The sequence below is a fragment of the Notothenia rossii genome, assembly GCF_949606895.1.
Source record: "Notothenia rossii genome assembly, chromosome: 6".
NCBI lineage: Eukaryota > Metazoa > Chordata > Actinopteri > Perciformes > Nototheniidae > Notothenia > Notothenia rossii.
In genome coordinates, this window is record NC_136909.1 from 37,006,523 (window position 1) to 37,032,597 (window position 26,075).

The window sequence follows — 26,075 nt, forward strand, 5'->3', positions numbered from 1 at the left end:
TTGTGCATTATGTAAACAACAGACAACTGTTGGCTCCTGTGGGCATGACCTAAATAAGGCAGTTTATTTTGGTTTTAAAATGCTGAGATATTTACTGCAGAACTGTAACCTTCCCTCAACAAAATCGTCAACAATTTTCGGGAGCATGTGGGCAAAGTAGAATGTGCGCAGCCTTATGATATGCCTTCAGACTGTCCATTGCTTTTCCATCTATTGCCATGGATTGAACGAAGTAGGAGCAAATTTTGCTGTACGTTATGCTGGGCCACGTCGTCATGTTATCCTCCCAGTTTTGCACTGAATTCGGGTGGGGGAGAGTAACGCCATCTCCAGTCAAAGAAGTAGAATCGTGTTCCCAAGCTAGCATCACTGTTAGCATCGAAATCGCTGTGTTTACACCAGTGCCCGTCTGACTGTTTACACCGGTTTACACCGACAGACGCTGTGCAAAAGACTTCCGGCGGAAATGAAGTGCATTTGTGTAGGGTTATGGCGCTACCCGTGTTTTGGCGCGTAAACTTGTCTATACTTCTTACCTTCGATTTCTCTTATTCTTCTCCTCATTCGTCTTTGTTTTTCTTCAAGTTTGTATTGTATTTCTTCAAGTTTTTATCTTGTTGCTCGAATGCACTTAAGCGTCAGCTAAATGCAATGTAATGTAATGATAAAAAAAACCCTCTATACTCTAGACAGCGTGGGTAAATTACCGTACAGCCAATCACAATGTGTGACGTAATTGACGTCATTACGTCGTGACGTCACTGGTAAGAGACGGACCCCGAACACATATGGTACCCCAAACAAATCTGGTACCGACACCGGTCTCAACGCTGTGTGTTTCCGTCAGGAAACAAGCTGTTTACAAGTAGTTCCAGCAAACATCCACTGATGAATTACGATGTTAACAACCTCATGATAACCTCATATTTTTTTTACTTCATACTTTTAATCGTAGACCTGTGTTTAGTCTAGAAAAAGGTAAATGTGTGCATTTTATTATAAAGTTGTATATATTTACAGACTGTTGCAAAAACTAAGAAGCTTATAAACATCCGGTTTAAAACTAACAGAGCTTTACAAAAAAGTAACACAATTAAAGATGTTTGGAGTTTTATTTTAGTTATTCATTTACATTTTTTGTCTAAGAGATGATGATTTGAAACCGTTGTTACATACAGTTATGGCATTTCCTGTTTCTGGCGGAGAGAGCGGCGTTTGTCCCAAAGCTTGCCGCTGTATTTACTCCCTCCATCTGAAAGGGTGTAGTAGGGGCCAGGAGGGGTAGGGGTAGGGTGTAGGGTGCGGTTTGGGATTGGGCCTATAGAGGCGAAGTCCCTCCCTTTCCGGGGGACCTCCATGGGACCTTATTTCAGAAAAAGTATGTATTGAAGTCAATGGGGAGAGAAAGATTATCTTTCGATTCCATTTAAATTGTGCCACGAATTATGTTTGTCAATTTAAAAGATAATTTTGCAAGTCAAAAAATAAAAATGTGTCGCAAAACTGTGAAGTAACACTTTTTTTGTGTGAGACCGCTCAATGAACTACATCTCCCGTCTCGCACCACACACCAAGACGGCCGTCACGTTAGCACATTTAAATTCTTTCTTTCAGAATGAGGCGAAAAGTATTAAAAGAGGTGAAAATCACTACAAGTCTGGGCATGTTGAGAGCTGTACATCAGTGGCGAGCCGCCAGGGCCCTCTAGGCCCTCTGTGAGGGCCTAAGATATTCTACAAAATAATATTTAAAAACATTAAAAAAAAAAAAAAGATTTAAATATTTTTTTTAATATATTGTTTTAGTTATGTTTTTCATTAGTTTTACCAAAATAACTTGATTTAATTGTATTTGAAATAACATTTCCAAAGAAATAAATCCTTCGAATCTGCCTATTCAGTTTCTGTTGGAATGTGAAGGGTTAAATGAAAGAAGCTCGTCTCTGAGAGTTACTGTGAAGTTACTGTGAAGTTGGACGTCCAGGCGGTCCAGCTATGAATTCACAGAGGGCCCAGCTATAGTAATTGAACGAGAGAGTAATGTCAAATGACAGTACAATTGACCAATCATATCTTCCCTCTAAATCCAGCGCCGTATTGACTGAGAGTTACGTCATATCCGTTCACTCCAATGGACCACTTTTTTACAGCAATGGCGGATCGTGGAGCCTCTCAATCGTTCCCTGGAAGTTAGCGCCAAGGCTAGCAGAGCTGTAGAGTTGCAGCATAATAGACCGTTCGTGACGGACTTTTAAAGGTAAGAAGAAGTTTAAAGATTTATATTGCGGATATTATCAGAACATCTGATTCAAATCAACATGTGTATTAAAGGATGTCAGTGGATTATCTCTAAATTAGTAGATTTAGGGAACGTTTACAGATAACAGATAAAGCTAGGATAACGGATCAAGTTAGCAACACACGTTGAACAGCCTTTTAATTGTAAATTCCGTTCTCTTAATGTCATTTCGTCCAACGTTGTTGAATTAGAGAAGAGGGGCTTCTAAACGGGATTGTATGCGGGGGTGGAGGGAGTTACATATTAGATAAATATAACTTTGGTGCGTGTAAGAGTGAGTGTTTTTAGCAGAGCCATATTGTGTCCTTGTGATTATGTTGATTATTACCTGTCTGTATAATGTTGCAGCTCAGCTGATTTTGGATTGATGGCAAAGGGAGAGGGACTTAAATGAGAGTGAAAACACAAGGTAAGTTTAATACTACTGTTTTATATAAGTAAGCATACTAAACATGTATTCTATCTAGGCTTGGTCGGTATGACGGTATTACGGTATACCAGGGTATTTCGAAATACCGTCGGTATGATTTCAATACCGTGACGTCACAGACTGTGCGCCAAATCAAAGATGCGTTTCATTCTATTACACTGACACGGAGTTTTGACAGGGACGACATTGGTTGTAATGCACAGCACGCCCCAGCAGAGGGCAGGGGAGGGCAGTCCGTCTTTCCCGCTCTCAGAGCTCAGCACAGAGCTGTGCTGAGCAAGATGGCGGCAGCATTTGCCGGCCCCGAACTCGGACAACTAGTAAAAAAGAAAAATGCCTCTGCGCCTGTTTGGGACTATTTTGGGTTTACTCGTCGCCAGTGACTTCATCCAGCACAACGAGAGACAGAGGCACTTCTTTGGGAATGTTTAAGACGGGGTGAGTGAGTGTTGACGTTTTTTAATCCTATGCAACTGGTTGATGGTTTTGTAGTCGAGGTCGGACGGTTTTAAAAACGAAAGCATTTACGTGCTAAACATTCACGCGAGTAATCCAATGAATCAAATGGAAATAAGGTTTTTAACACATGCACGGAATAATATTGCCAAACTAGTTAGTGAATATAGCAAACTTTATTCAATAAGTCAAGTATTTACTCCCGGAAAATGTTTATGTATGATGATATATTGTTAACTTAGCTCACTATGGAAACAACGTCGGACATCTACAAACGCGTCCTGTATCCGATCTCAAAATGTGCCATTTGCACAATGTGTCATGTATGCAGCCCTTGTTTTGCACTTGCGCGCACGTCGTGGCACTTTGCGAGCGTCTACCGGCTCGGGCTGCATTTTACACCGAACATATAATATACCGTTCGAAACATCTATTTGCCGCCGAACGCCACCTCACTCAAGTCGACCCAAGTCATACCGTCAGTGGCGGCTGGTGGAAAATATTTTTGGTGGGGCTGTTGATATAGTGAGTAAAAAAAATGTTTGGGGAGAAATTACCCCTTAAATTGGGACTGATACCGTCATATACCGTATACCACGGTATGATGTCAGCAAGGTATGACGGTATCAAAAAAATGATACCGCCCATGCCTAATTCTATCACTGTATTATATAAGTCATCTGGTTAGTAACCTACTGTATGGCAGGTGGAGGGGCAGTGATGTTACAGGTGGAGGAGCAAAACTGCAAGACTGCAAACTCACAAGACAGAGAAATCAAAGTTTGTTCTCCAGAGAAGAGGTTGATTTCACTTCATTTATTTCATATTTTCTAAAGATGTGGAAATGGCAAAAAAAAAAACTTGAAAGCTGTAACCAAGACAACTGTAACAACATGAGTAGAGAGCCACCAAGGTTTTTCAAGTCCCTCTCTTACTCCATTTTGCTAACCCAAACTTCCAGGTACATGACGGGACACCGTGCTTGTTTTTGTTGTTTGCGCTCCTCTGGCTGGGTGCTGGCAGGTGGAGGGCAGTGATGTTAGCTGTTACACACCAGGCTCAAACTTAACACATTGCATCCTTCTTTGCAGTGTCCTTATTCCTGGAAGGGGAATCTGCAATTCCTGCAGAGTTTTGTAACCCGTTGGTCCGCACGCAAAGCGAATCTTTAAAGCCTTCTTAATTGTCTCATTGCTCAATTTCATCCCCTTTGTGGTGAGTCTGCCTAATGCCTTAAGTTGGTCTTTTGAAAACGTTTTCTTATATTTGTTGTCCCTAATTTTCATTGTTTTCTTGAGAGCTGCATTTTCCTTCGTGATTTTTCTTAGTGCAGACTTTGCATTTTTTGGTGATTCCTTCTTGGCTCTTTAATTTTCTCTTTAATTTTTTTAATAGATCTGCTTGACTGGCTGCTGGTTCCCTCGTATGCTTACTGGCTGCTGGTTCCCTCGTATGCTTACTGGCTGCTGGTTCCCTCGTATGCTGACTGGCTGCTGGTTCCCTCGTATGCTTACTGGCTGCTGGTTCCCTTGTATGCTGACTGGCTGCTGGTTCCCTCGTATGCTGACTGGCTGCTGGTTCCCTCGTATGCTGACTGGCTGCTGGTTCCCTCGTATGCTGACTGGCTGCTGGCTGAGTGGGTTGTGTCCACCCTCCCTGTCTCTCCTCACTAGCCATGTCCTCTCTTTATTCACCCTCACTTTCCTTTCTCTCAGTCTCCTCATCCCTTCTTCCCTCAATCTTTGAGGCTAATGTGAGTAGAAGACATGGCACTGTAGATTTTCGAACATTTAAAATATTATACCACTTAAAAATAAGAAATATGACTTTTGTTACTAAGAGTTCATACTTATTATACCTGTGTCACCTTTCACACTATAGCTGTGATCATGAGCTATGGGCTTTGTAGATACAGGTCCCGGGGTGAATCGTGGTGCAGGGGCCCTTCTGTTTTTGACCACAGGGCGATGCACGAAGATGGTGGGTATAGCCTCTGCTCTCAGCCTAGTCTTGCCCTTTTTTGTCTTGACAAACTGGTCTGCATCAAAATGTGCCTGCGGAGTGACTTGAGGTTACTTCACACACAGAACAACTCAGTTTTGTCTGCCCACATACATATTCCATAGTGGTTGAATACACGGTATTAGGAAACACTTTATACTTACTGGACATGTTATACTCATTACATACTGTATATAAAATATGACCAAGAATGTGAGACAACTTTATAGAAATTCATATCACATCTGTTACTGATGCCATTTGTCATACTTTGTTAAACTCAAAAATAATAAAGTTCCATAACTTCAGTTGGGCACAAAGACCACACCTTATCTCCCCAAGGCAATTTCCCATCCAATAGGTGTGCTATATAGGTGTGTATAACCCTTTCTCCTGTCTGTTACTCCCTCTTTCAGCACAAGAACCAGAGGGGGATTCAATGGAGCCTGAATACCTGCACTGAGACCCTCACCCTGCACCCTGAGTCTCCATTCTGTGTTTTTCAAGCCTTTCCCTGTTTTTTTGTATTAAACAAAACATTAAGCTTTCCCAATGGTGTGGTTTTCGTTTTGTGAAAAAGTGCAAATGCAGTGTTTGTATATAATAACCTCACATATTTTTTTGCTGTTGGTCGTGAAATTGCTCCTGCTGACTTGAGCCAGCCATTTTTTCCTCCGCTCTGTGTCAGTGGGGAAGCCGTACATTCGTACTCCTTTCTCGGAGCGATTTGAGCATCCCCAGGCAGAACAGCAAACCATGGTGGCGACTAGGAGGCAGCACAGCAAACCAGGACAACACGGAGGAAAAGGCACAGAAAAACTGCATGATATGCTATTCAATGTTTATTGAATTCCATGTATTTGCAATGGATGTTCCTAAAACAACACATTTAACATCATCATCATGCTGCTGCTGCTGCTGCTGCTGCTGCTGCTGCTGCTGCTGCTGCTGCTGCTGCTGCTGCTGCTGCTGCTAGTCCTTTGATAGTCACCTGTCGGTCTCCTGTCTTTTCTGAAAGCCATAAAGATGACATTAGTCATTTAGATAACTTGTGTCCTCAATTACCATGGGATTACTGAAACTACCATGAATTTAAGAAAATGGTAGAAATTAATCTAATCAGAATTTTGAAGCATTCCTTTAGATCCCCTCCCTCTAAATATATCAATAAACATTAGAAAGTGATGCTCCTGACTACCATACAAGTTTAAGAAGATAATATTGGTTTTAAAGCATTCAAAGCTATAAACAGCAACAGGCTCTTTAACCAAGGCACTGTTAGCCTAACATGTAAACTAGTTGTTCACACTAATCCTAATATTATCACTTAATATTAGCAAATTCTATTTTATTTTTTAAAACATATTGATGTAAATACATACACATATCAATTTGTTGTATAAATATTGCAAATCAAAACCTTTATTCACTAATAATTACCAAAAATCGTAGTTCTATCTCCTGTTATCAATGCATTCACATTGCCCGCCATGAACTTCCGGGGAACAATCCTCGTCTGCATGAACCACGTGACGATAACCGTTTTTGGACTTCCGCTGTCGTAACTCTTCTATCTATATGGCGCTGGGTGGGTGTTATTATCGCGGACTTTATGAAAAGTTCCGCCCGCTGTGAAACTTTTCTTGTTTCCATAGCAACAACAACTTCCTGTCAACAGCGTTAACTCGCCTTCAAAATAAAAGAATGCCAAATTACACTTAAGACATACAACTGCAACGAAATTAACGAACACAATGCAATATCCTTTTCAATTTCAAAGAACACAAATAGGGTTATTTACAGGTGTTGTTTTGTGTGGTAGAGGGTCGCTTTCATTGATGCGTTTTGCACCCCGGGCCGTTGTTTTGATATTCCGCTGAAGTACGCTGTGACGTAATAACTCGAGGGAAGGGGTTGGGGTCAGAGGGCCTAGGTATAAAAGTCACTGCTCGCCACTGACTGCTGTACATACACAAAAGGGGAGTTTGTCGGTTCCGTAAGAGCCAGCATGCAGGACCGGGATTCGGGGATTTGTAGTCTTTCTAGTTGCGTATTTTTCATAGTCTTATTGGTGGAGTCTTATTAATTGAATAGCCCTGTCATATGTGTAACTTTGGCACAATTCAAACGGGATCGAAAGATAATCTTTCTCTCCCCATTGACTTTAATACATATTTTTCCGAAATAAGGTCCCATGGGTCGGAAGTAGATGGGCAGGACTTTGCCTCTCTATCGATGAGAGTAACACCTACGTCACTTCCGGGCGAATATAACGGCCCCGCCCACTTTTTGGGGACAACAAGGCTGTCATTTGAATGGCGGTCAATACAAATTCTGAAGTTTTTGCCAATCCGTTCCGAAATGTTTGAAAACCGTGGATTTTTGGATCTTCAACGATGGACAGTCAGGCAAAAAATTACATTAAATCCTTTGAAATCGACAATAGGGCTCAATATATGGTTAAATTAAAATCAGTAGGCGAGGCTATAATTTTGCCAGCTGTTACTCTCATGAGCGAGGCGGAAAATAATTGTTTTATCATGCCAAAAAGCTGCTGTGTCGTTTATTGCACCAGAGTTAAGTTTTTCTGTACTTCCTCTGACAGTAAAAGAAGAGCTCTGTGGCTCCAGGCTTGATCGCCATTCAAATGAAAGTGTTGTTTCCCCCAAAAGTGGGCGGGGCCGTAATTTTCGCTCGGAAGTGACGTAGAAGTTACTCTCATCTATGGACATCGATCGCCTACTGCTATATTTAACCATATATCGAGCCCGATTGTCGATTTTAAATGATTTATTGTAATTGTTTGCCTGACTGACCATCGTAATCGGGCTCTTTGAAGATCCAAAAATCCACGGTTTTCTTACATTTCTGATCGGATTGGCAAAAACTTCAGAATTTGTATTGACCGCCATTCAAATGACAGCATTGTTTTCCCCCAAAAGTGTGCAGGGCCGTAATTTTCGCCTGGAAGTGACGCATCTTATCTATAATGTTGTGACTGGTAAATCTGGATCTCATTTTAATTGTTTTATGTGCTAAGTAGTTACCAGTTGTTGCAAAACACATGCAAATGTATATGAGTACATTCATTTGACAACTATACGCAGCATTTAGAAAACCTTCACCAACTTGATGAAACATGCACAGTGTTGACTAAAAGTGCTGCAAACACAAAACGCTGCAAGAAGTTCAATACGGAAACAGGGACACTAAAAATGTATGCACACAGCTGGGACAGGAGCGCTGGTTGGCGTTCTGGGATAAAAAAGTTTGCCAACCGTCTCTGTTGGCAGTGTTAGTCTATTTCATAATTGTAATTATTTTGTCAGTATGTTTTAAATAAAAAAAAGCACAAAATAGAAAAAGAATATTACCTCAAAAAAGTACAGCTCTTGAGTAAATACTTTTTCAACCCTGCATAAAGTAACACTTTAATATCTCACATGTATTTTATAACAGTTTCTTTTATAACATCCTGTAGTCTAGAAGAGCTGAAATGACCGACAACAAATCCCGAAATGCTGACTTGAAACAAACGTGACAAAACAAACGTGACAGAAACATGTGGTTTAGTAAATATTTTAATCAAACAGTGTACAAAATAATGTTAACTCAAATACAGTGTCTTGCTACTGGAAACCCTGTGAAAATACAATTTCAAGACACAGGCCACCTGAATACCAGCAAACATTCTGAAACATGACTTAATCAATATAAATAAACAATAAAATAAGTTAATTTGCACGGCAGTTTAAATAAAAACTCACAGAAGTACGGTGGCCTACAAGTGCAAAAGCCCTACAACGCCTAAAAACATTTCCTTAAGGAGAAATGCGCTCAAAATCAATGTGAATTTGAAGAAATATCTTCATCAACTTGACGAAACATGTGCAGTGTTTACTAAAAGCGCTGCATAAATAAAACAATAAAAATACAAAACGCTGCAAGAAGCACAAAATATGAAATGAGGACACTAAAAAGTGAGGCACAAAGCTGGGACCGGGGGCGCTGGTTGACGTCCAGGGATTATAAAATTGCTAAAATGTTGTTGTTTTTTGGCTTATTTTGACAATTTCATCACATGATTCCTTCCAATATATATGCAGATCTGCTGTAAGCTAGCTAGCTAACGTAGATAACCTAATCATTTCAAATATGCTGACAAAACACTTACAATTATGAAACAGACTGTGCCAACTGACAGTTGGCCAAATGTACCATCCCTAACATTAACAAGCCCTCCGGTCCCAGCTGTGTGCATCACTTTTTAGCGTCCCCGTTTCTGTTGTGTTTTGAACTTCTTTTCGTTTTGAAAACGCGGCACATTTCTGTTTTTATATTTGCATCGTGTTTGAAACTGCAGCGCGTTTCTTCAAATGTAGGTGTTTTTGGCTATTGTTGCGCTTTTGCACTTGTCAGCCACCGTACAGAAGCCACAGAATATACAGCCAGTTATTGGGTTGCACATAAAAAATAATGATTTGGTCGGTACATTTGTTAATGAGACAGACATGTACTGAACTGAAGACAAATGGAAAAACATTAGACTTTTTTTCACAGCAGGAGTGTTTCAGAAGTGTGGCACAAAACTTTAAGCATCATAATATCTCTGTTGTTGTGCAGCTGTAGGCGGTGTAACTGTAACACACACCATGTCAGTGTGTGGACCCTGTATGTGTGTGCGTGTGTGTGTGTGTGTGTGTGTGTGTGTGCGTGCGTGCGTGCGTGCGTGCGTGCGTGCGTGCGTGCGGTGTGTTCGCTAAGAGTAAAATGTGAGGACACTCTGGTGGTTTCCTCGGACCAGCAGCAAAGGCGGTAGTTCTTTAGACAGAGTTTCCAGCCAGCACATGTAGAGGGCGCTCGACACCGTGCCCTTCCTGGCCAGAGGCATGCTCCTGAGAATGTAAAAAAATGTAAATACAGAAAGTATTATTATTTATCTTGGTTTTTAGCAACCTGAATGTACAAATACTATTTCAAACCAGCTATGTGTCCTTCAGTGGTGGGAAGAACGTTCACTTAAGAACAAATTTGAGTTTTTTTTTGGATTGCCTACATATTAAACTACCCAACAGTTTATCCAAGTGGTAATTTCAACAGCATTTCTTACTTATTTGACTATATTTTACTAAACACAATATCCAATAATGGAGAGATAAAACAGCAGAGAAAATCACAGTGAAAATAATCATTAGTTATAAGCTCAACGTCATCAACTACAGTACAACTGTCAAATCCTGCTTTAAAATTAATGCATGAGTAATAATAGTCTAATGATATGATAAGTATAGTGTTTCAATTGTAATAATGTCACAGGGAACATTATTATAATTTGTATTCTGTTACTACATAACCCTGATTATACTAACATATGTTTTGTTTACTTTTTTCAGTGGAGGACTTAGGCAGAGTATTTTTACATTGGGGTTTTAGCACTTTCACAACAGTAAAGGATCTGAATACTTCCTCCTCCACTGGTGTCATGTGACCAATATGATCCACGTTCGTCTTTAACTCAAGTTATATAGTAATAAGTGAGTAAAACCAAACATGAAGTTAAAGTGTAACATTGATAATGAAGAAGCTCTTACATGACGATGAGCTTTGCCATGCTGGAGTGTTCCTTCAGCAGCTCGTTCAGTCGGATCTGGCGGTTGCTCTGAAAGTCACAAATCATCACGTTGACGTTAAAACAGCTGTCACTCACAGTGAACTTCAGCAGGATATTGATTGGTCAGAGTGGATGTGTGTGCAGTGTGTGGGGGGGGGGACCTTTGCCCTGTAGAGCTCCAGTTCGTTGTCAGTGATCCTCCAGGGCTCCTGGGCCTTCTGCCTCTCTGCAGCTTCCTGCTCCATGTCGTCTTCCTTCAGCCTGTACGGCTCAATCAGCTCCTTAAAGCTCAGCTTACTGCACAACAGACACGTCACTTTATTATCATGAAGCTATCAGATTCTTAAAAAAAACATTGCTCCTACAGTTGGTTCGACTTGCAATCTAATCTACTGTACATCCGAACCAAACTATCACCAGCACAGAATTAGAACAGCATTTTGTTTAGTGTAAAAAGTGGTAAACCAGCATCTCTAGTTACCTGCGGCCCTTTAAATATCTTCATTTGATGACCTTGTGCTAAAAATATAGTCTTAGACCCTTTACATTATAATGCATCAAACTCCAAACAGTGTTCATACCTGTGTTTTTTGGGCTTGGTGTTGATGTCTCCGAGGACATGGATGTCAGAGAAGTCGATCCTGAACCTGCTGAGCAGCGTGGCCATGCTGATGGGACACACAAACACAATCTTCTTCATACAGAATGTAGTGAGTGTACAGTATGAAGTGTACAAAAATAAAGCTGCGATGACTCACGCTCTGCGGTCGTGGTCGATGCGGTTGATTTTCCCGCCGATGAAGACGCGGATCCTGCAGTCACCCCACTTGTTCCTATTGGTCAGCAGGAAGGGAATCAGCAGAGTCAGACCTGAAACACAAACACATTCAATACAGGTTAATGGGTAGTTGGAATCCTTCTCTTATATTTCACACAGGCTCCGCCCTCTACTGGACTCTATGTGACACAAAAAGAGCCATTGTAACACGTAATCACTGATGTTCCGCTGTAACGGTGGTGGATTCATCAGCACAGAGTGGGCGAGCTGACCAATCAGAGCACAGTGGGCTCATAGGGAGGGGGGGCAGGAGCTCCAACAAGCCGTTTAGGACAGAGAGTGAATACACATACTATACAGAGATGCTGTATGAGAAACCTATGTGATTTTGGAACATTGCACAATATAAATCTATTCTAGTAGACCTCAACAATGGAATTATGATCAGTAGAAATGGCCATGTCATGGGACCTTTAAAGCTTGACATGCTGTCAGATATGCTTAAAGTTGGTTTAGAGCAGGGGTGTCCAAACTACGGCCCGGGGGCCAAATGTGGCCCCGCCAGCCATTTTGAATCGGCCCTCAGCAAATTATAAAAGTATAATGTTGTACGGCCCATAAATAACACTTGAGCTTGTCTTGTATTGTACTTCTTCAATACATCTGTAAACATATATTACTCAGTAGTGTCCATGTGTTAATAAGCCCACTTTCAGTCAATGAAAGTGGAAAATTATGTTCTAACAAATCTAAGTTGATAAAATAAAGCCCAACAACTTATTTACACAACCACCTTGAAATACACCCCTTCATATTTCTCCTTATTATTCAATCTGAGGCTTCTGTTTTAAGGGATGAGCTGCTAACAAAATAAATGAAACCCTCTGGAGAGCTGTGATGTACAGTAGGCTGTTTATTTTTTCTTAAAGCATATGCAATTATCAATAATAATTTACCTATTTTATATGTTATATTTACCATTTGATTGATTTTGCTGACTTATAACTTAACCTATGAGGCAATATACCTCACCCCTAGTGAGTGGCCCAGCACTTCGAATATTTTTCTGTATGTGGCCCTTTGTAAAATAAGTTTGGACACCCTTGGTTTAGAGCAGGGGTGTCCAAAGTACGGCCCGCGGGCCAACTGCGGCCCGGGATCCCTTTTTTATTGGCCCGCAGCAAATTATAAAAATAGAATAGAATGTGGCCCACACATGAAACTTGCACTTGACTGTATTGTAGTTCTTAGTTTGACCAGTAGGTGGAGCTACTCACTAGCTGCAGTCCTAATGCAGCTTCTCCACAAAAAAAAGTTTCAAATAAAAAAAATCCGCGACGACAAAATGGCAGAACCAAAGAAACGCAAGATAGCAAGTGAATGCAGAAAATTTCAAACACAGTGGGAAAATGAATATTTCTTCAAAGAAGTCAGGGGGAAATGTGTCTGTTTGATTTGCAATGAAACGGTTGCAGTGATGAAAGAGTACAATGTACGACGACACTACGAAACCAAGCATCCGACCTTCACGTCCTACACTGCTGCTGAGCGAGAGGAGAAAGTCAAGCAAATGGTAGCTAACCTGCAGGCTCAACAACAGTACTTTTACCGTGCTAACAAAACACAAGAAAATGCTACAATAGCTAGCTATGAGGTAGCTCAACTCAAAGCGCGCCACGGGAAAGCTTTCTCAGACGGTGACTTCGTTAAACAGTGCCTCATTAAAGTCGCTGGAATAATGTGCCCGGAAAAGATGCAGGAATTCAACAACGTGAGCATGTCCAGAAACACAATTGTGCGGCGAATCGAAGACTTGTCAGCTAACATACAAAATCAAGTGTCACATAAAGCTTGTGCTTTTGATTTTTACTCGATTGCATGTGATGAAAGCACAGATGCCACAGACACTGCACAACTGTTAATTTTTTTGCGGGGAGTTGACGATAACTTTTGCATTACGGAGGAGCTGCTTGATCTTCGGAGTCTAAAGGGCACAACAACGGGTAAGGACATTTTTGAAGCCGTGTCAGGTGCAATTAACAAGATGCAACTTAAATGGGACAAGCTGTGTGGAGTTGCAACGGACGGGGCTCCCGCTATGACAGGCGAGCGCAAAGGAATGGCATCTATGGTGTGCGCCAAGGTGCGAGAGAGTGGAGGCGAGGCTGTAAAATTGCACTGTATCATCCACCAAGAAGCTCTCTGTGCCAAGACAGTCCAGCTTGGCGATGTGATGACCACAGTTGTGAAAACTGTCAACATAATTCGAGCACGAGGGCACTACCACAGAGAATTTCAAGCTTTCCTATCTGATTTCGATGCTGAATACGGGGACGTACTCTATCATTGCGATGTGCGCTGGCTTACTCGCGGCTCCGTGCTGAAGCGGTTTTATTCCCTGAGATCAGAAATTGACCAGTTTTTGAAAGAGAAGGACCGACCTCTTCATGAACTGAGTGATCCTCTATGGTTGGCAGACCTGGCCTTTCTAGTTGATCTTACTGGTCATCTTAACTCACTGAACAAGAGCCTACAAGGCAAAGACCAGCTTGTACCATAACTTTATGCACACATGAAAGCATTCTGTGCGAAGCTTCGTCTTTTTGAGACACAACTACGCAACTTCATCCTTGCGCACTTCCCTACGCTGTCCGAAATCAAATGTGCTCATCCAAAGGCCGACCTCTCTGCTAAAAAGGGGAAATAGGTGTCTGTGATCACAACTCTTATGACAGAAATCAATCAGCGCTTCCAAGATTTTTCTGTCATTGAGAAAGAAATCAAGCTGTTCTCAACTCCCTTCCTGATGGATGCAGAAGAAGTGGAAGAGAGTCTGCAATTAGAGCTCATCGAAATGCAGTGTGATGATTCTCTGAAGAATAAACATCAGCTCCTCTCCCTACCCGACTTCTACCAGAGCTTGGGAAAGGCCAAGTTTCCTCTGATGCGACGCCACGCAAAAAGAATGACGAGTCTGTTTGGCACAACATACATATGCGAGCAAACATTTTCTCTGTTAACTCTGAACAAAAGCAGATTGAGAACCAAAATGACCGACAGCCATCTCTGTGATGTCCTTCGCATCTCAACCACCAAACTTACTCCTGACCTGCCAGCCATCCTTCAGTCCAGAGCGCAGCATCACTGCTCCCATTAAGTGCAACACTGTTCCCATTGTAGGTGAGTTCAAATATATTACACAGTATTCATGTGTTCAAAAGCCCAATTACTTAATAAATTCAGTCAATTAAAGTTGATAACATTTTTCTAAAAAACGTTAGCTGATGTGTTAACAACCGCAATAAATTATTTGCATAACTAGGTTAAATAAAGCCTACCCTTTCCCTTGTCCTGTTATTTTTCCCTCTTTATACAGGGCTGTGAAGGGGGTCCCCATCCTGACAAAGAAGCAATCTGAGGCTGCAGTTTTGAGAATGAGCTGCCAACCCTTTTTGTAAAAAAAATTAAAACCCATACATAGAAAGATGTGATGTATAAAGTTTTTTCTTTAAGTATAATAAATTATCAAGAATAATTTACCTACATTTGATTGATTTTATTTGAAAATAGATAAATGAATACCCATACATAGAAAGATGTGATGTATAAAGTTTTTTCTTTAAGTATAATAAATTATCAAGAATGATTTACCTACATTTGATTGATTGATTTTTATTACTGTTAATACACTAGAGGTGAGGCGATATACCTTAACTTTAGTGAGTGGCCCAACCTTTCGCATATTTTTCTGTATGTGGCCCTCAGTGAAAAAAGTTTGGACACCCCTGGTTTAGAGGAATCTGTTCGTGTATATGTATAGTAAGCCTTCTTCCTTGTATTAGACATTACAAACTGACCTCCATCATCAAACAACCACCAGACATCTATGGTTCCTTTGCCCTGCTTCTTCTTAAATTGCTGGCTGTTCTCCAGCAGACGCTGGTCGGTCAGGCTCAGAGGAGACTTGGAATCTGTAGCAGGTGACAACACAGGAAATTCATCAACAAAGGTGAGGTTAAAGAAATACTTTGACAGAAGTGATTAGATGAAAGTCTGTCCAACTGAGATTGTTCAAAGAGAATGTGATGGACCAATCTGGTAAATGGAAGCTAAAGATAGACGGAATAAAACTGTTCCATTATCAATAAAAACAGGATGTGAAAGCCAGACAGTAAATAAGTGTTCAGGGATACCTATCGTGATGAGTGGGCTGCTCTGGTTGCTGGTGATTTTTGAAGGACAGTCAAATTCTGGGTCTTTAGAGAGACTGACGGTAACCACCATCTCCTTACTTTCAACAGGTGGCTTCTCATGGGACGACACCAGCTCATCTACAGTTACAAACAGGGAGATAGAGAACATGCAGTATAGATAGTTAAGACATATATACAGATGGATAATAATAATAATAATAATAATAAACTGTATTTATATAGCACCTTGCATGCAAGATGCAGCCCAAAGTGCTTTACAGAGCAATACAAGATACATTAAACCAACACTGAGTTACAATAAAGTTCTAAAAAAGACAATCAGAGAGTTAGATCACAGAAACATCAAACAATAAAACATGAACAGTGATACCACTAAAATGACCCCAAATGAAAAAGATAGGATGTACCTTGTCCCGGGATGTGAGAGATATCCAGTCCGTCCTGTAGCCGAAGGATCGCCACTCCGAACTGCAGGTCAAAGGCATCGCTGCATCATAGAACACATAAAACAACTTTACTGTCTTTCAAGGGAAACTGTTTGATAAATCAATGCATTTTACCAAGATAAAAAAAATATTTTGTAATTCAGTCAACTCATCAAACATTTCCTTGTTTTGGTGACCTGTGAACTTGAAGCCTATTTGCTAGTATGCTATCACTACATTTGAGGAATTTGCTATTTATCGGATCACAAATGACACGCTAATTTGCTAACTAGCGCCTCCCTTTGCGTCCCAGCAGCGCAAAAAACTAAATATCTACGACAGAGGACACAAATGAACCAGTGTGATGGTGGTGAGGAGAAATAAAATATATGTTTACACGGATACAGTATATACATCTGGTTATCTTGCCCCCAGTGGCGCTTCTCAGGCTGAACATCCTCTGGCAGTATTCAAAAGTCTCCAGACACCAACCCCAAAAATGGCACAATCTCAAACTTTAACTGTGTTTTGGGAAAATAAAGTACCTCCGATAAATGTTAGTAGCTCTTTTTAGAAGATACTTCAGTCCTTACTGTATGGTGTTGATGTAAATCTCAACTTCTCTCATGTCTCCATCACTCCAGTTGTTTTTGAAACCCATTACCAGAGTGTTGGGCTTCAGACGACCCAAACCAACTGCCTGAACATCAGAGAACAAGTTATGTGTTACTCTAATGAGGATAGGTATACAAGTCAATGGGTTTCTGGATCCTTTATATCTTTGTAAGGCTTGAATCCTCAAAACAGCTGTAACAAAAAAAAAAAAAGAAAGGAAAATACCAATAATGAAATTAGGTCGCATTCACACCAGCCTTGTTTTGTCCGGTTGAATCGAACCCTGGTGCGTTTAGCCGCTTGGTGCGGTTCGTTTGGTTGGTATGAATGCAGTCAGAGACCTCTGAAGTGAACTAAACAACCGGACTCTGGTCCGCTTAAAACAGGTGGTCTCAGACCTCTGAAGTGAACTAAACAACCTAAACAGGTGGTCTCGGACTGCTTGCTAGTGATCTCTGGAGCGGTGTGAACACATCAGCGTAGTATTTACGAGTCACGAGAACGCGGATGTCTTCAAAATCTTTAGCGAAAGAGTGAAGCAGAATTAAGTGTTGTACAGTGTAGTGTAAAGTAAAAACAACTATCAAACTAAAAACTGACTACCTACAACAGTACTATAATGCGCTCAAAGCAGCCCGGTCCAACTGCTACTCACAACTGATACACTCCGGCTCCAGCAACCCCAAGGCTCTGTTCTCCAACATCAGCACACTCTTTAAACCCTGTGGCAACGCCACCCCATCCTTCACAACCGCACAGTGCAATTCTTTCCTCTCATTCTTTCAATCCAAAATCGACAGCATTTATAGAAACCTGAACTCCTCAGCATTCATCTCCCCTCCTGGCTCCCCCCCCCTTCACCTCACAGCCCCTATCCCGGTTCTCCCCTGTGACCCCAATGCAACTGTCCACCCTCATGGCTGGAATGAACTCCACCTGCACTCTGGACCCCATACCAAAAACATTTGTCAGGGAATGCCTCCCTGCCATCTCCTAACTCATAACCACAATCATTAACTCTTCCCTCTGCTCTGGATCAGTCCCCCCCTCACTCAAACTGGCTGCTGTTACACCCATACTGAAAATACCTATTGTCATACTGATATTCTGTACAAACTGTGAAGTCCACTGAGACAAATGTAACATTTGTGATATTGGGCTATATAAATAAACATTGATTGATTGATTGATTGACCTGGACTCACACTTGACATCATTTCCAACTTCCGGCCCATCTCGAATCTCCCCTTCCTATCAAAACTACTCAAACGTGTTGTAGCCTCCCAACTAAAATCCCAGCTCCAACAACCTGTTTGAACCCTTTCAATCAGGATTCCGCACAAAGCACAGCACAGAAACAGCCCTCCTCAGAATCACTAACGACCTCCTCCTCTCCTCAGACTCCGGCAACCTCAACATCTTCATCCTACTCGACCTCACAGCAGCGTTCAACACCATCAACCACACCATCCTGCTTTCCCGCCTGGAATCATCACTTAACATCACCGACACTGCACTCTCCTGGCTGAAATCCTACTTCACCAACAGACACCAGTTAATCCATATCATTAACTGCACTTCCTCCACTGCTCCTCTGTCCGAAGGCGTCCCCCAGGGTTCGGTGCTTGGTCCCCTTCTCTTCATCCTCTATTATGCTCCCCCTTGGAAAAATCATCCGCCGCCATAACCTTCAGTATCACTGCTACGCGGATGACATCCAACTCTACATCTCACAAAAACCATCACTGCCACAACTCACTCCACACTTACCAACTGTCTCTCAGAAATTAAATTCTGGATGCAAACAAACTACCTTCAACTGAACAGCGACAAATCAGATATTATCATAATCGGACCGAAATCCTACACCAACACCACCCAGAACTTCAACCTCACCCTTGACAACGCCACTCTAACCCCCTCTCCTCACATTCGTAACCTTGGAGTAATTTTTGACAGCCAGCTCAAATTCAATAAACACATAAACCATCTCACCAGGACTGCCTTCTTCCATCCAAAAAACATTGCCCGCCTCCGCACCTCACTCTCCTTCCTGGCTGCTGAAACCCTCATTCACGCATTCATCACTTCAAGACTGGACTACTGTAACAGCATCCTGTATGGCTTATCATCCAACATTCTAAATAAACTGTAATATATCCAGAACTGCGCTGCCCGCCTCCTCACCCACACCCGCTCCAGAGACCACACATCACCCCCGTCCTTCAAAACCTGCACTGGCTCCCTGTCAGTGGAGACAGGGACAAACACACAAAGTTCTCAACAACCAGGCCCCCCCCCCCCCACCCTAGTAAACACATTAATGCTGCTGCATTATTGTGTTTACTTCATGCAGGTATGTTTGTTGCTCCCATGTTTTTGGTCTATTGTGTTTTGTACTATGTGTTTATTTTATTGTTTTATTTACATGTCTAAAAATACTAATTAGCCGGTGGTGTATACATTTCCAGTGTAACTGTAATTGTACAGTGTATTGTGATCTATTGTGACAGATTTGATATCTGAATGTTTTATAAGTACTAGTCTCTCAGTTGTTTGTATGGCAGACTGAGACTAGTGTGTTGCAGACGTCCATGTGTATTAATGCTGCTGCATTATTGTGTTTACTTCATGCAGAGGAATAAATACGCCACAGTTTCGGTTAAAGACAACAACCGAATCTCCTTGTCCATCAAACACGCACAACACAACGCAGAGTCGTAGCAAGGGTCTGCTGAGAAGTAGGCCCAGACCGGCTACATTGGTGCCGTGACCCGGATCACATCGTGGATCAACACCAGCTTGGTCACCGGAGGTTGTCGGACGTCAAAACAACAACAAAAAAGAGGTTCCCTTATGAAGGTTATATTGAAGTGGCTTTGTCACAGTTACAAGGACATTGTGTTCTTTCTGGAAAAATGTGTGTCAAGTGAAAGAAAAAGACATTGAAAAAATTGTCCATTGTTTATTGTGAATCAGTATTTTCTGTTTTTGTTGACATTAACTACGTTTTTTTTAAACAAAAAAAGAGATGGATTTCAATGTAATGGGGAAAGCTGTTCAAAATGTTTCTGGTTTTGGGAGGGGGGCGCAACTTCCTGGTTTGGAATTATTTAACTCTCCAATTGCTGGTTTGGGGAGGGGTGCACCGCTGTTTAACTCTTTTGGGAGGGGGGCACAGCTGTTTAATTCTTCAGTTGCAAGTCCAGGCGACATGATGTCGCCAGCGCCCAACTACACCCGCCCAGTTATTGTTCCAGACAATGGAGGTTCCCCAGTTCTCACCTCCACCCGTCTACCTAGCCACCCGTCCCTTACCGACAGACCTACCTTTTCACTTTCGGCCATCCCAGACAGGAGTGACCCAGCTTTGAGTGATCTCATCGCACACATCGCCCAGCAAGTGGGACAGTCTATATCAGCTCAGTTAAAGGAAGAGAGTCAAGCGAATGAAGGCAGTCAAGCACGGGTTCAGAACTCAGGTGCAGGCCAGTCGCGCGTTGACTCCACACTTAACCTGACTGGTGTGAAGTTAGTCATGCAGTCCGATGTGAGAGAGCCTCCTGTGTACAGAGGAGATGGGTCTGACAAACTCTCAGTGCATGAGTGGGAGGAGCTCATGGACACGTACTTGAGGAAGAGGAGCATACAGCTGGGTGAGCAGCATCAGGAGATGTTGACTAGATTAATGGGCAAAGCCAGAGACATTGTGAGGATAACGCTCCGTAGCAATCCGTTATTGAAGCCTCACGAGAACCCAAAAGTTATAACTGACATATTGAAACAGCATTTTGGTGGTGTGTCATGTTCGAGTATGCCCCTTGCAGACTTCTACAGCACTGTGCCTGTAGCAGGAGAGGACCCTGTCGAGTACTGGATCCGCCTTAACAAAGCTGTTGATGCAGCTGAGGAGGGCTTGAGCAGACATGGGAGACATATTGATGATCCCCGTCGAGAAGTCACCATGATGTTTGTCAAGTATTGTCCAGATCCCTCCCTGGCTGCAGTGTTGCGGTTCAAAGCGCCAGAGAAGTGGACAGCTGGTGAAATACAGGAGCATGTTGACCGTTATCAAATCGAAATGAGAGAACAGCTGAACACCAGACCAAACCGCCCCAGCGCAGCAAGACATGTGGCAGCTCATGTTCAAACACCTGTGTCTGAGGAGGTGTCTATGCCTAGCCTTCCAGTGTTGCCCCCTGTCCAGGCTGAAGCGAATGTCACATCTGCTCCTCAGTTTGATGGTAATTGCCTAAAGACTTTGATTGGCCTAGTTGACCGCACACTAGCTCAGAACAGCCAGGCGATGGCTCAAAACAGCCAGCCGATGGCTCAAAACAACCAGCCAATGTATAGGCTGCACCCGTCTGACCAGAGAAAACACTGCAAGGTATGCAAGTCTATGGAACACTCCACTCTAGCACACTGCCGGCGGGAGCGCCTGTGCTTGTCTTGTTTTAAGCCTGGCCATATCAAGAAAGACTGTCAGAGTTACACTCCCGGACGGGAGGACCAGGCCGCACATTCACCTCGAGAGCAGCAGCCTTTAAACTGACTGGCCCGCATTTGGAGAGGGGACGTGTGGGTGAGGACAAACAAACCCTCAGAAGTGACAGTGAATATGAACAGTGTTATGTGAAGTTGTGCGGTGCAGCACCGGCTGGTGTGACGATGATAGCACAGAACACGCATAGAGTTGAGCCATATGATGAGCTATTCTATGCTCCAGTCAATGTGAATAATATGTTCCAGATGCAGGGAATGCTTGATTCAGGTTCCATGGCCTGTACTTTCAGTGAAGAAGCAGTGGAAAAGATGCTGAGTGAAAAAGTATTGTCAGAACCAAGACCGATGACTCAGGAAGTGGTTTTAGTTGGGTGTGGAGGAAAACTCACTAAACCGAAGTGCATGTACGAAGTTGAACTGAAGGTGTATGGGGAGAGCTGCATCGTTCCAGTTCTTGTGGTGCCAGGCCAGCGAGATGATCTCATCATTGGCACAAATGTGATCAAGTTTCTCATGCGCAAGTTGAAGAACAGTGATGATTACTGGCGGCTTATCTCCGTTTGCAGTCTTTCCTCATCCCCAGAGTGTGAACAGTTCTTGGACCTCATGGCGAACACATCCCGTTGGAGGGGTGAGGAGCTACCAGACAAAATTGGCACAGTCAAGCTGAAGCAGTCAGTCACTCTCCTAGCAATGCAAGAACACCTCGTTTGGGGTAAGCTACCTAACGATACTCCCATGTCACCGGGAAGCACTGTGATAGTTGAGCCGACCTCATCCAAGTCCATGCCACGTAACATCATGGTTGGCCGGATCGTGACACCTCTGTGGGGTGATAGGTGGGTCCCCATGAAGGTCACCAATCTGTCTGATAGACCAGTTACGCTCAAGAGGAACTGTAAACTGGCAGATGTGTCCCCCTGCTTAGCTGTAGAAGATTTTGAGCTCCTCCAAGGCTCTAGTCAGATTGACAAGGCTGTCCCAGGCAAGCACCATACACCAACCAGTCCTTCAGATCTCGAACAGAGGCTGCGAGATGTTGGCCTTGACAAACTTGACATACAACCTTGTCATACTAGCCACACAGGGAAGGAGAAGTTAGTCCAACTGCTCGAGTGTTACAACGATGTCTTCTCCAAGCATGAAATGGACTGCGGTGAGACAAAGGGCTTTGTCCACCGCATTCGACTTACCGATGATCGCCCATTCCGCCTTCCTTACCGGAGAGTACCCCCTGCTCACTACCAGAAACTACGTCAAGTCTTGACAGACATGGAGGAGCAAGGGATCATTCGGAAATCTGTGAGTGAGTATGCCTCACCACTGGTGATGGTATGGAAGAAGGACAGAAACTGGAGGATCTGCACCGATTTCCGGTGGTTGAATGCGAGAACACTCAAGGACGCCCATCCTCTTCCACATCAGTCAGACTGCTTGGCTGCCTTGGGAGGGAACACCTTCTTCAGCACGATGGACTTAAAGTCCGGCTTCTACAACGTCCCCATGGCTGAAGAGGACAAAAAATACACAGCCTTCACCACACCGCTAGGCTTGCATGAGTATAACAGGATGCCGCAGGGACTGTGCAATAGTCCTGCCTCATTTATGCGCATGATGCTGAGTATATTTGGGGACATGAACTTCAGCAGCTTATTATGTTATTTGGATGACTTGCTTGTTTTCGCATCAACTGAAGAGGAGGCCCTACAGAGACTGGAGGTCGTCTTCCAGCGCCTGCGAGACAACAACCTCAAGTTGAGTCCTAAGAAGTGTCACCTGATGCGATCGTCTGTCAAGTTTTTGGGTCATATCATAGATGGCGGCGGAGTAGCTGTGGATCCCGCAAAGGTGGAAGTCATATCCACTATGTCGAAGTCTGATCTCATGGAAGATGACGGATGTACACCCTCAGTAAGGAGGATACAATCCTATTTGGGCATGGTGTTCTTCTACCAGCACTTCATCCCTAATTGCTCTTCCATTGCCAAGCCACTCTTTGCTCTGACTGCTGGACAAAAGAGAAGAGGAAGGATGAAAGTGAAAGTGAATGTGAAGGCAGGAACATTCAGGAAACTGAAACCTGATGACTGGACTCTAGAGTGTGACATCGCCTTTGACAGTCTTAAAGAAAGTCTGCTGGACTGTGTGGTTCTTGCACATCCTGATTTCTCACGTCCCCTGATTCTGTCAACTGATGCTTCCTTGGACGGGCTTGGCGCAGTGTTGTCACAAGTAGCAGCTGGTGAAAGTAAAGCCCGTCCCATAGCTTTCGCAAGTAAGACACTGAGCAGCTCTCAGAAGAATTATCCAGCTCACCGGCTTGAGTTTTTGGCGTTGAAGTGGAGTGTGTGTGACAAATTCAGCCATTGGCTGAAGGGCAATTCCTTCACAGTATGGACGGACAATAATCCACTCACATACATAATGACTAAGCCCAAACTCGACGCCTGCGAACAACGATGGATCGCAAAGCTCGCTCCTTTTACTTTCAGTCTGAAGCACATTGCAGGAACCAAGAACGTAGTGGCTGATGCTCTCAGTCGGGACCCGTTTGCCAAGACAGTTGGGCGTAGACTTGTTACAGAGTCCTATGGCAATCTGCTTGCCGAATCTGATGAAGTTGGAGAAAATGGAGTTCAGGATGTCTTTCGCTTAAAGGTCCAGTGTCAGCGGACAAAGAGGTCAAAACAAGGTGCTGTGACTCAGTCCCATTGTTCCCCGCCCCTGTGTAACAACATTGTGAAAGCTGTCCTTGATTCTCATGACCACTGGGATGCAGCTGCAGAGTCCAGGGCGACAGAGTTGATCCAGTCCGTTCAACACCTTGTTCCACCAGGGCAGGATCTGCTACCTGCCTTCTCCCTGGAAGAGCTCCGAAAAAGCCAAGGGCTTGACCCTGGCATCTCTAGAGTCATGCCTTTTCTGAGTCGACAGAGAAGACCCTCAAGGCGGGAGAGAGACAGTCTGGACACAAGTGCTCTGGTACTCATCAAGCAGTGGGAGAGACTTAATGTCATTGATGGAGTGCTCTATAGAGTCACCAAGGATCCCTTGAGCAAACAGAAGAGGCGCCAGTTTGTCTTGCCCCAAAGTCTGGTAGACAAGGCCTTGCGTGGTGTACATGACTTGGCTGGACATCAAGGGCAGGCAAGAACGATTTACCTGACAAGACAACGCTTCTTCTGGCCTAGAATGGAGCACCAAATTAAGGACTATGTGAAGTGCTGCCAGAGGTGCATCCTGGCCAAGACACCGGATCCTTCTGCCAGAGCTCCGCTTGAAAGTATCAAGACCACCGCTCCTATGGAACTAGTGTGTTTGGATTTCTGGAGTGCGGAAGATAGCAAGCAGCGTTCAGTAGATGTTCTTGTCCTGACAGATCACTTCACAAAGTTGGCCCATGCCTTTCCCTGCACAAACCAACAAGCGAAACAAGTTGCTAAGAAGTTGTGGGACAACGTCTTCTGTGTGTATTGGTTTGCGGGGCGCATACATACAGATCAAGGAGCCAACTTTGAGAGTGAGCTCATCGCAGAACTTTTTAAACTATCGGGTGTCTCCAAGTCACACACTACAGCCTACCACCCCATGGGGAACGGAGGGACTGAGAGATTTAACAGGACTCTGGGGGGTATGCTCCGTTCACTGCCACTGAGAGAGAAGGCCAAGTGGCCCCAGCAAATCCAGACCCTGACATTTGCATACAATGCGACAGTGCATGAGATGACTGTGTATGCACCTTTCCACCTAATGTTTGGTCGGGTTCCAAGACTCCCCGTTGATGTGATGTTCAAACAGGTCCTACACGACCCAGTGGTTGTTGACTATGGCAGCTATGTAACAACGCTTATGTCCCACCTCCATGAAGCAGCAGACATTGCTCGAAAGCATGCCATCAAGGAGCAAGACAAGCAAGCCAGAGGTTACAATCGAAAGATCAAGGGGAATTGCCTGAACGTGGGAGACAGAGTACTTCTCGCCAACAAAGGTGAGAGGGGAAAGAAGAAACTTGCGGACAAGTGGGAACCAACAGTCTATACTGTCGTGGACAGCAACCCACAGACTCATGTCTACATGTTGGAAGATGACAAGGGCAAAACAAAGGTAGTGCATCGCAACCTTATCCTGGATATCAGCTTCCTACCCATAGAGTCTGCTCAAGGAGAAATGCCGGAGACTGAGGACAGTCTTGATGATTCAGAGGACGGGTCTCGGATGGAGGATCTCGTCAACTCTTTGGAAGAGGAAGAGGGTTCGGAGGATAGGACAAGCGCATGGGCACTGAGTGGGGCGGAAGACACTGTCAGTCACCGGTCCTGTGACGAAGCTGATACAGACGAAGATCAGTCTGATGCAGAGCTAGATCAGTCAAGTGTACCAGATACAGCATCAGTGATCGACGCAAGCAGTGTCCAGTCATTCAGACCGGTTACAGCGTCAGCAGTTGACACATCAGACTCAGTGTCGATGGTTGACACAGGCCATGTCCCGACCGTTATTTCTGACACTTTACCAACAGTTGCAGAACAGGGCCGAGACAGCCAAGCATCCACTCAAGCAGACACGCAGGGTGTGGTCAGGACACGTGCTGGCAGGGTTGTTAAGAGAGTCAGCCGTTTTGTAGAGACAATGGTTCAGAGGCCGACCAGCATGAGGGGGTTCGCAAACTCTTTCAGTAAGAGATCCCAGTCTCTTCTTACCCTGTTCTAAAGGGGCTGTATTATTTCTTCTTGTTTGTTTT

At 43.5% G+C, this 26,075-nt stretch overlaps 1 protein-coding gene across 2 annotated transcripts in view; it reads right to left on the reverse strand.

The window, feature by feature from the left end:
* Positions 1 to 8,753: 8,753 nt before the first annotated feature.
* The window catches only part of LOC307044366 (solute carrier family 12 member 2), a 51,112-nt gene continuing 33,790 nt past the window's right edge, over positions 8,754 to 26,075 (reverse strand). For both annotated transcript variants that reach the window (XM_079689529.1, XM_079689528.1), the window contains exons 18-26: positions 16,807 to 16,913; positions 16,196 to 16,275; positions 15,768 to 15,905; positions 15,432 to 15,545; positions 11,555 to 11,666; positions 11,378 to 11,464; positions 10,958 to 11,093; positions 10,777 to 10,844; positions 8,754 to 10,080 (exon numbers count right to left, since the gene is read on the reverse strand). In XM_079689529.1, the coding sequence (XP_079545655.1) occupies positions 9,945 to 10,080; positions 10,777 to 10,844; positions 10,958 to 11,093; positions 11,378 to 11,464; positions 11,555 to 11,666; positions 15,432 to 15,545; positions 15,768 to 15,905; positions 16,196 to 16,275; positions 16,807 to 16,913 (978 nt within the window). In that variant the 3' untranslated portion in view covers positions 8,754 to 9,944. The remainder of the gene's footprint in view (positions 10,081 to 10,776; positions 10,845 to 10,957; positions 11,094 to 11,377; positions 11,465 to 11,554; positions 11,667 to 15,431; positions 15,546 to 15,767; positions 15,906 to 16,195; positions 16,276 to 16,806; positions 16,914 to 26,075) is intronic.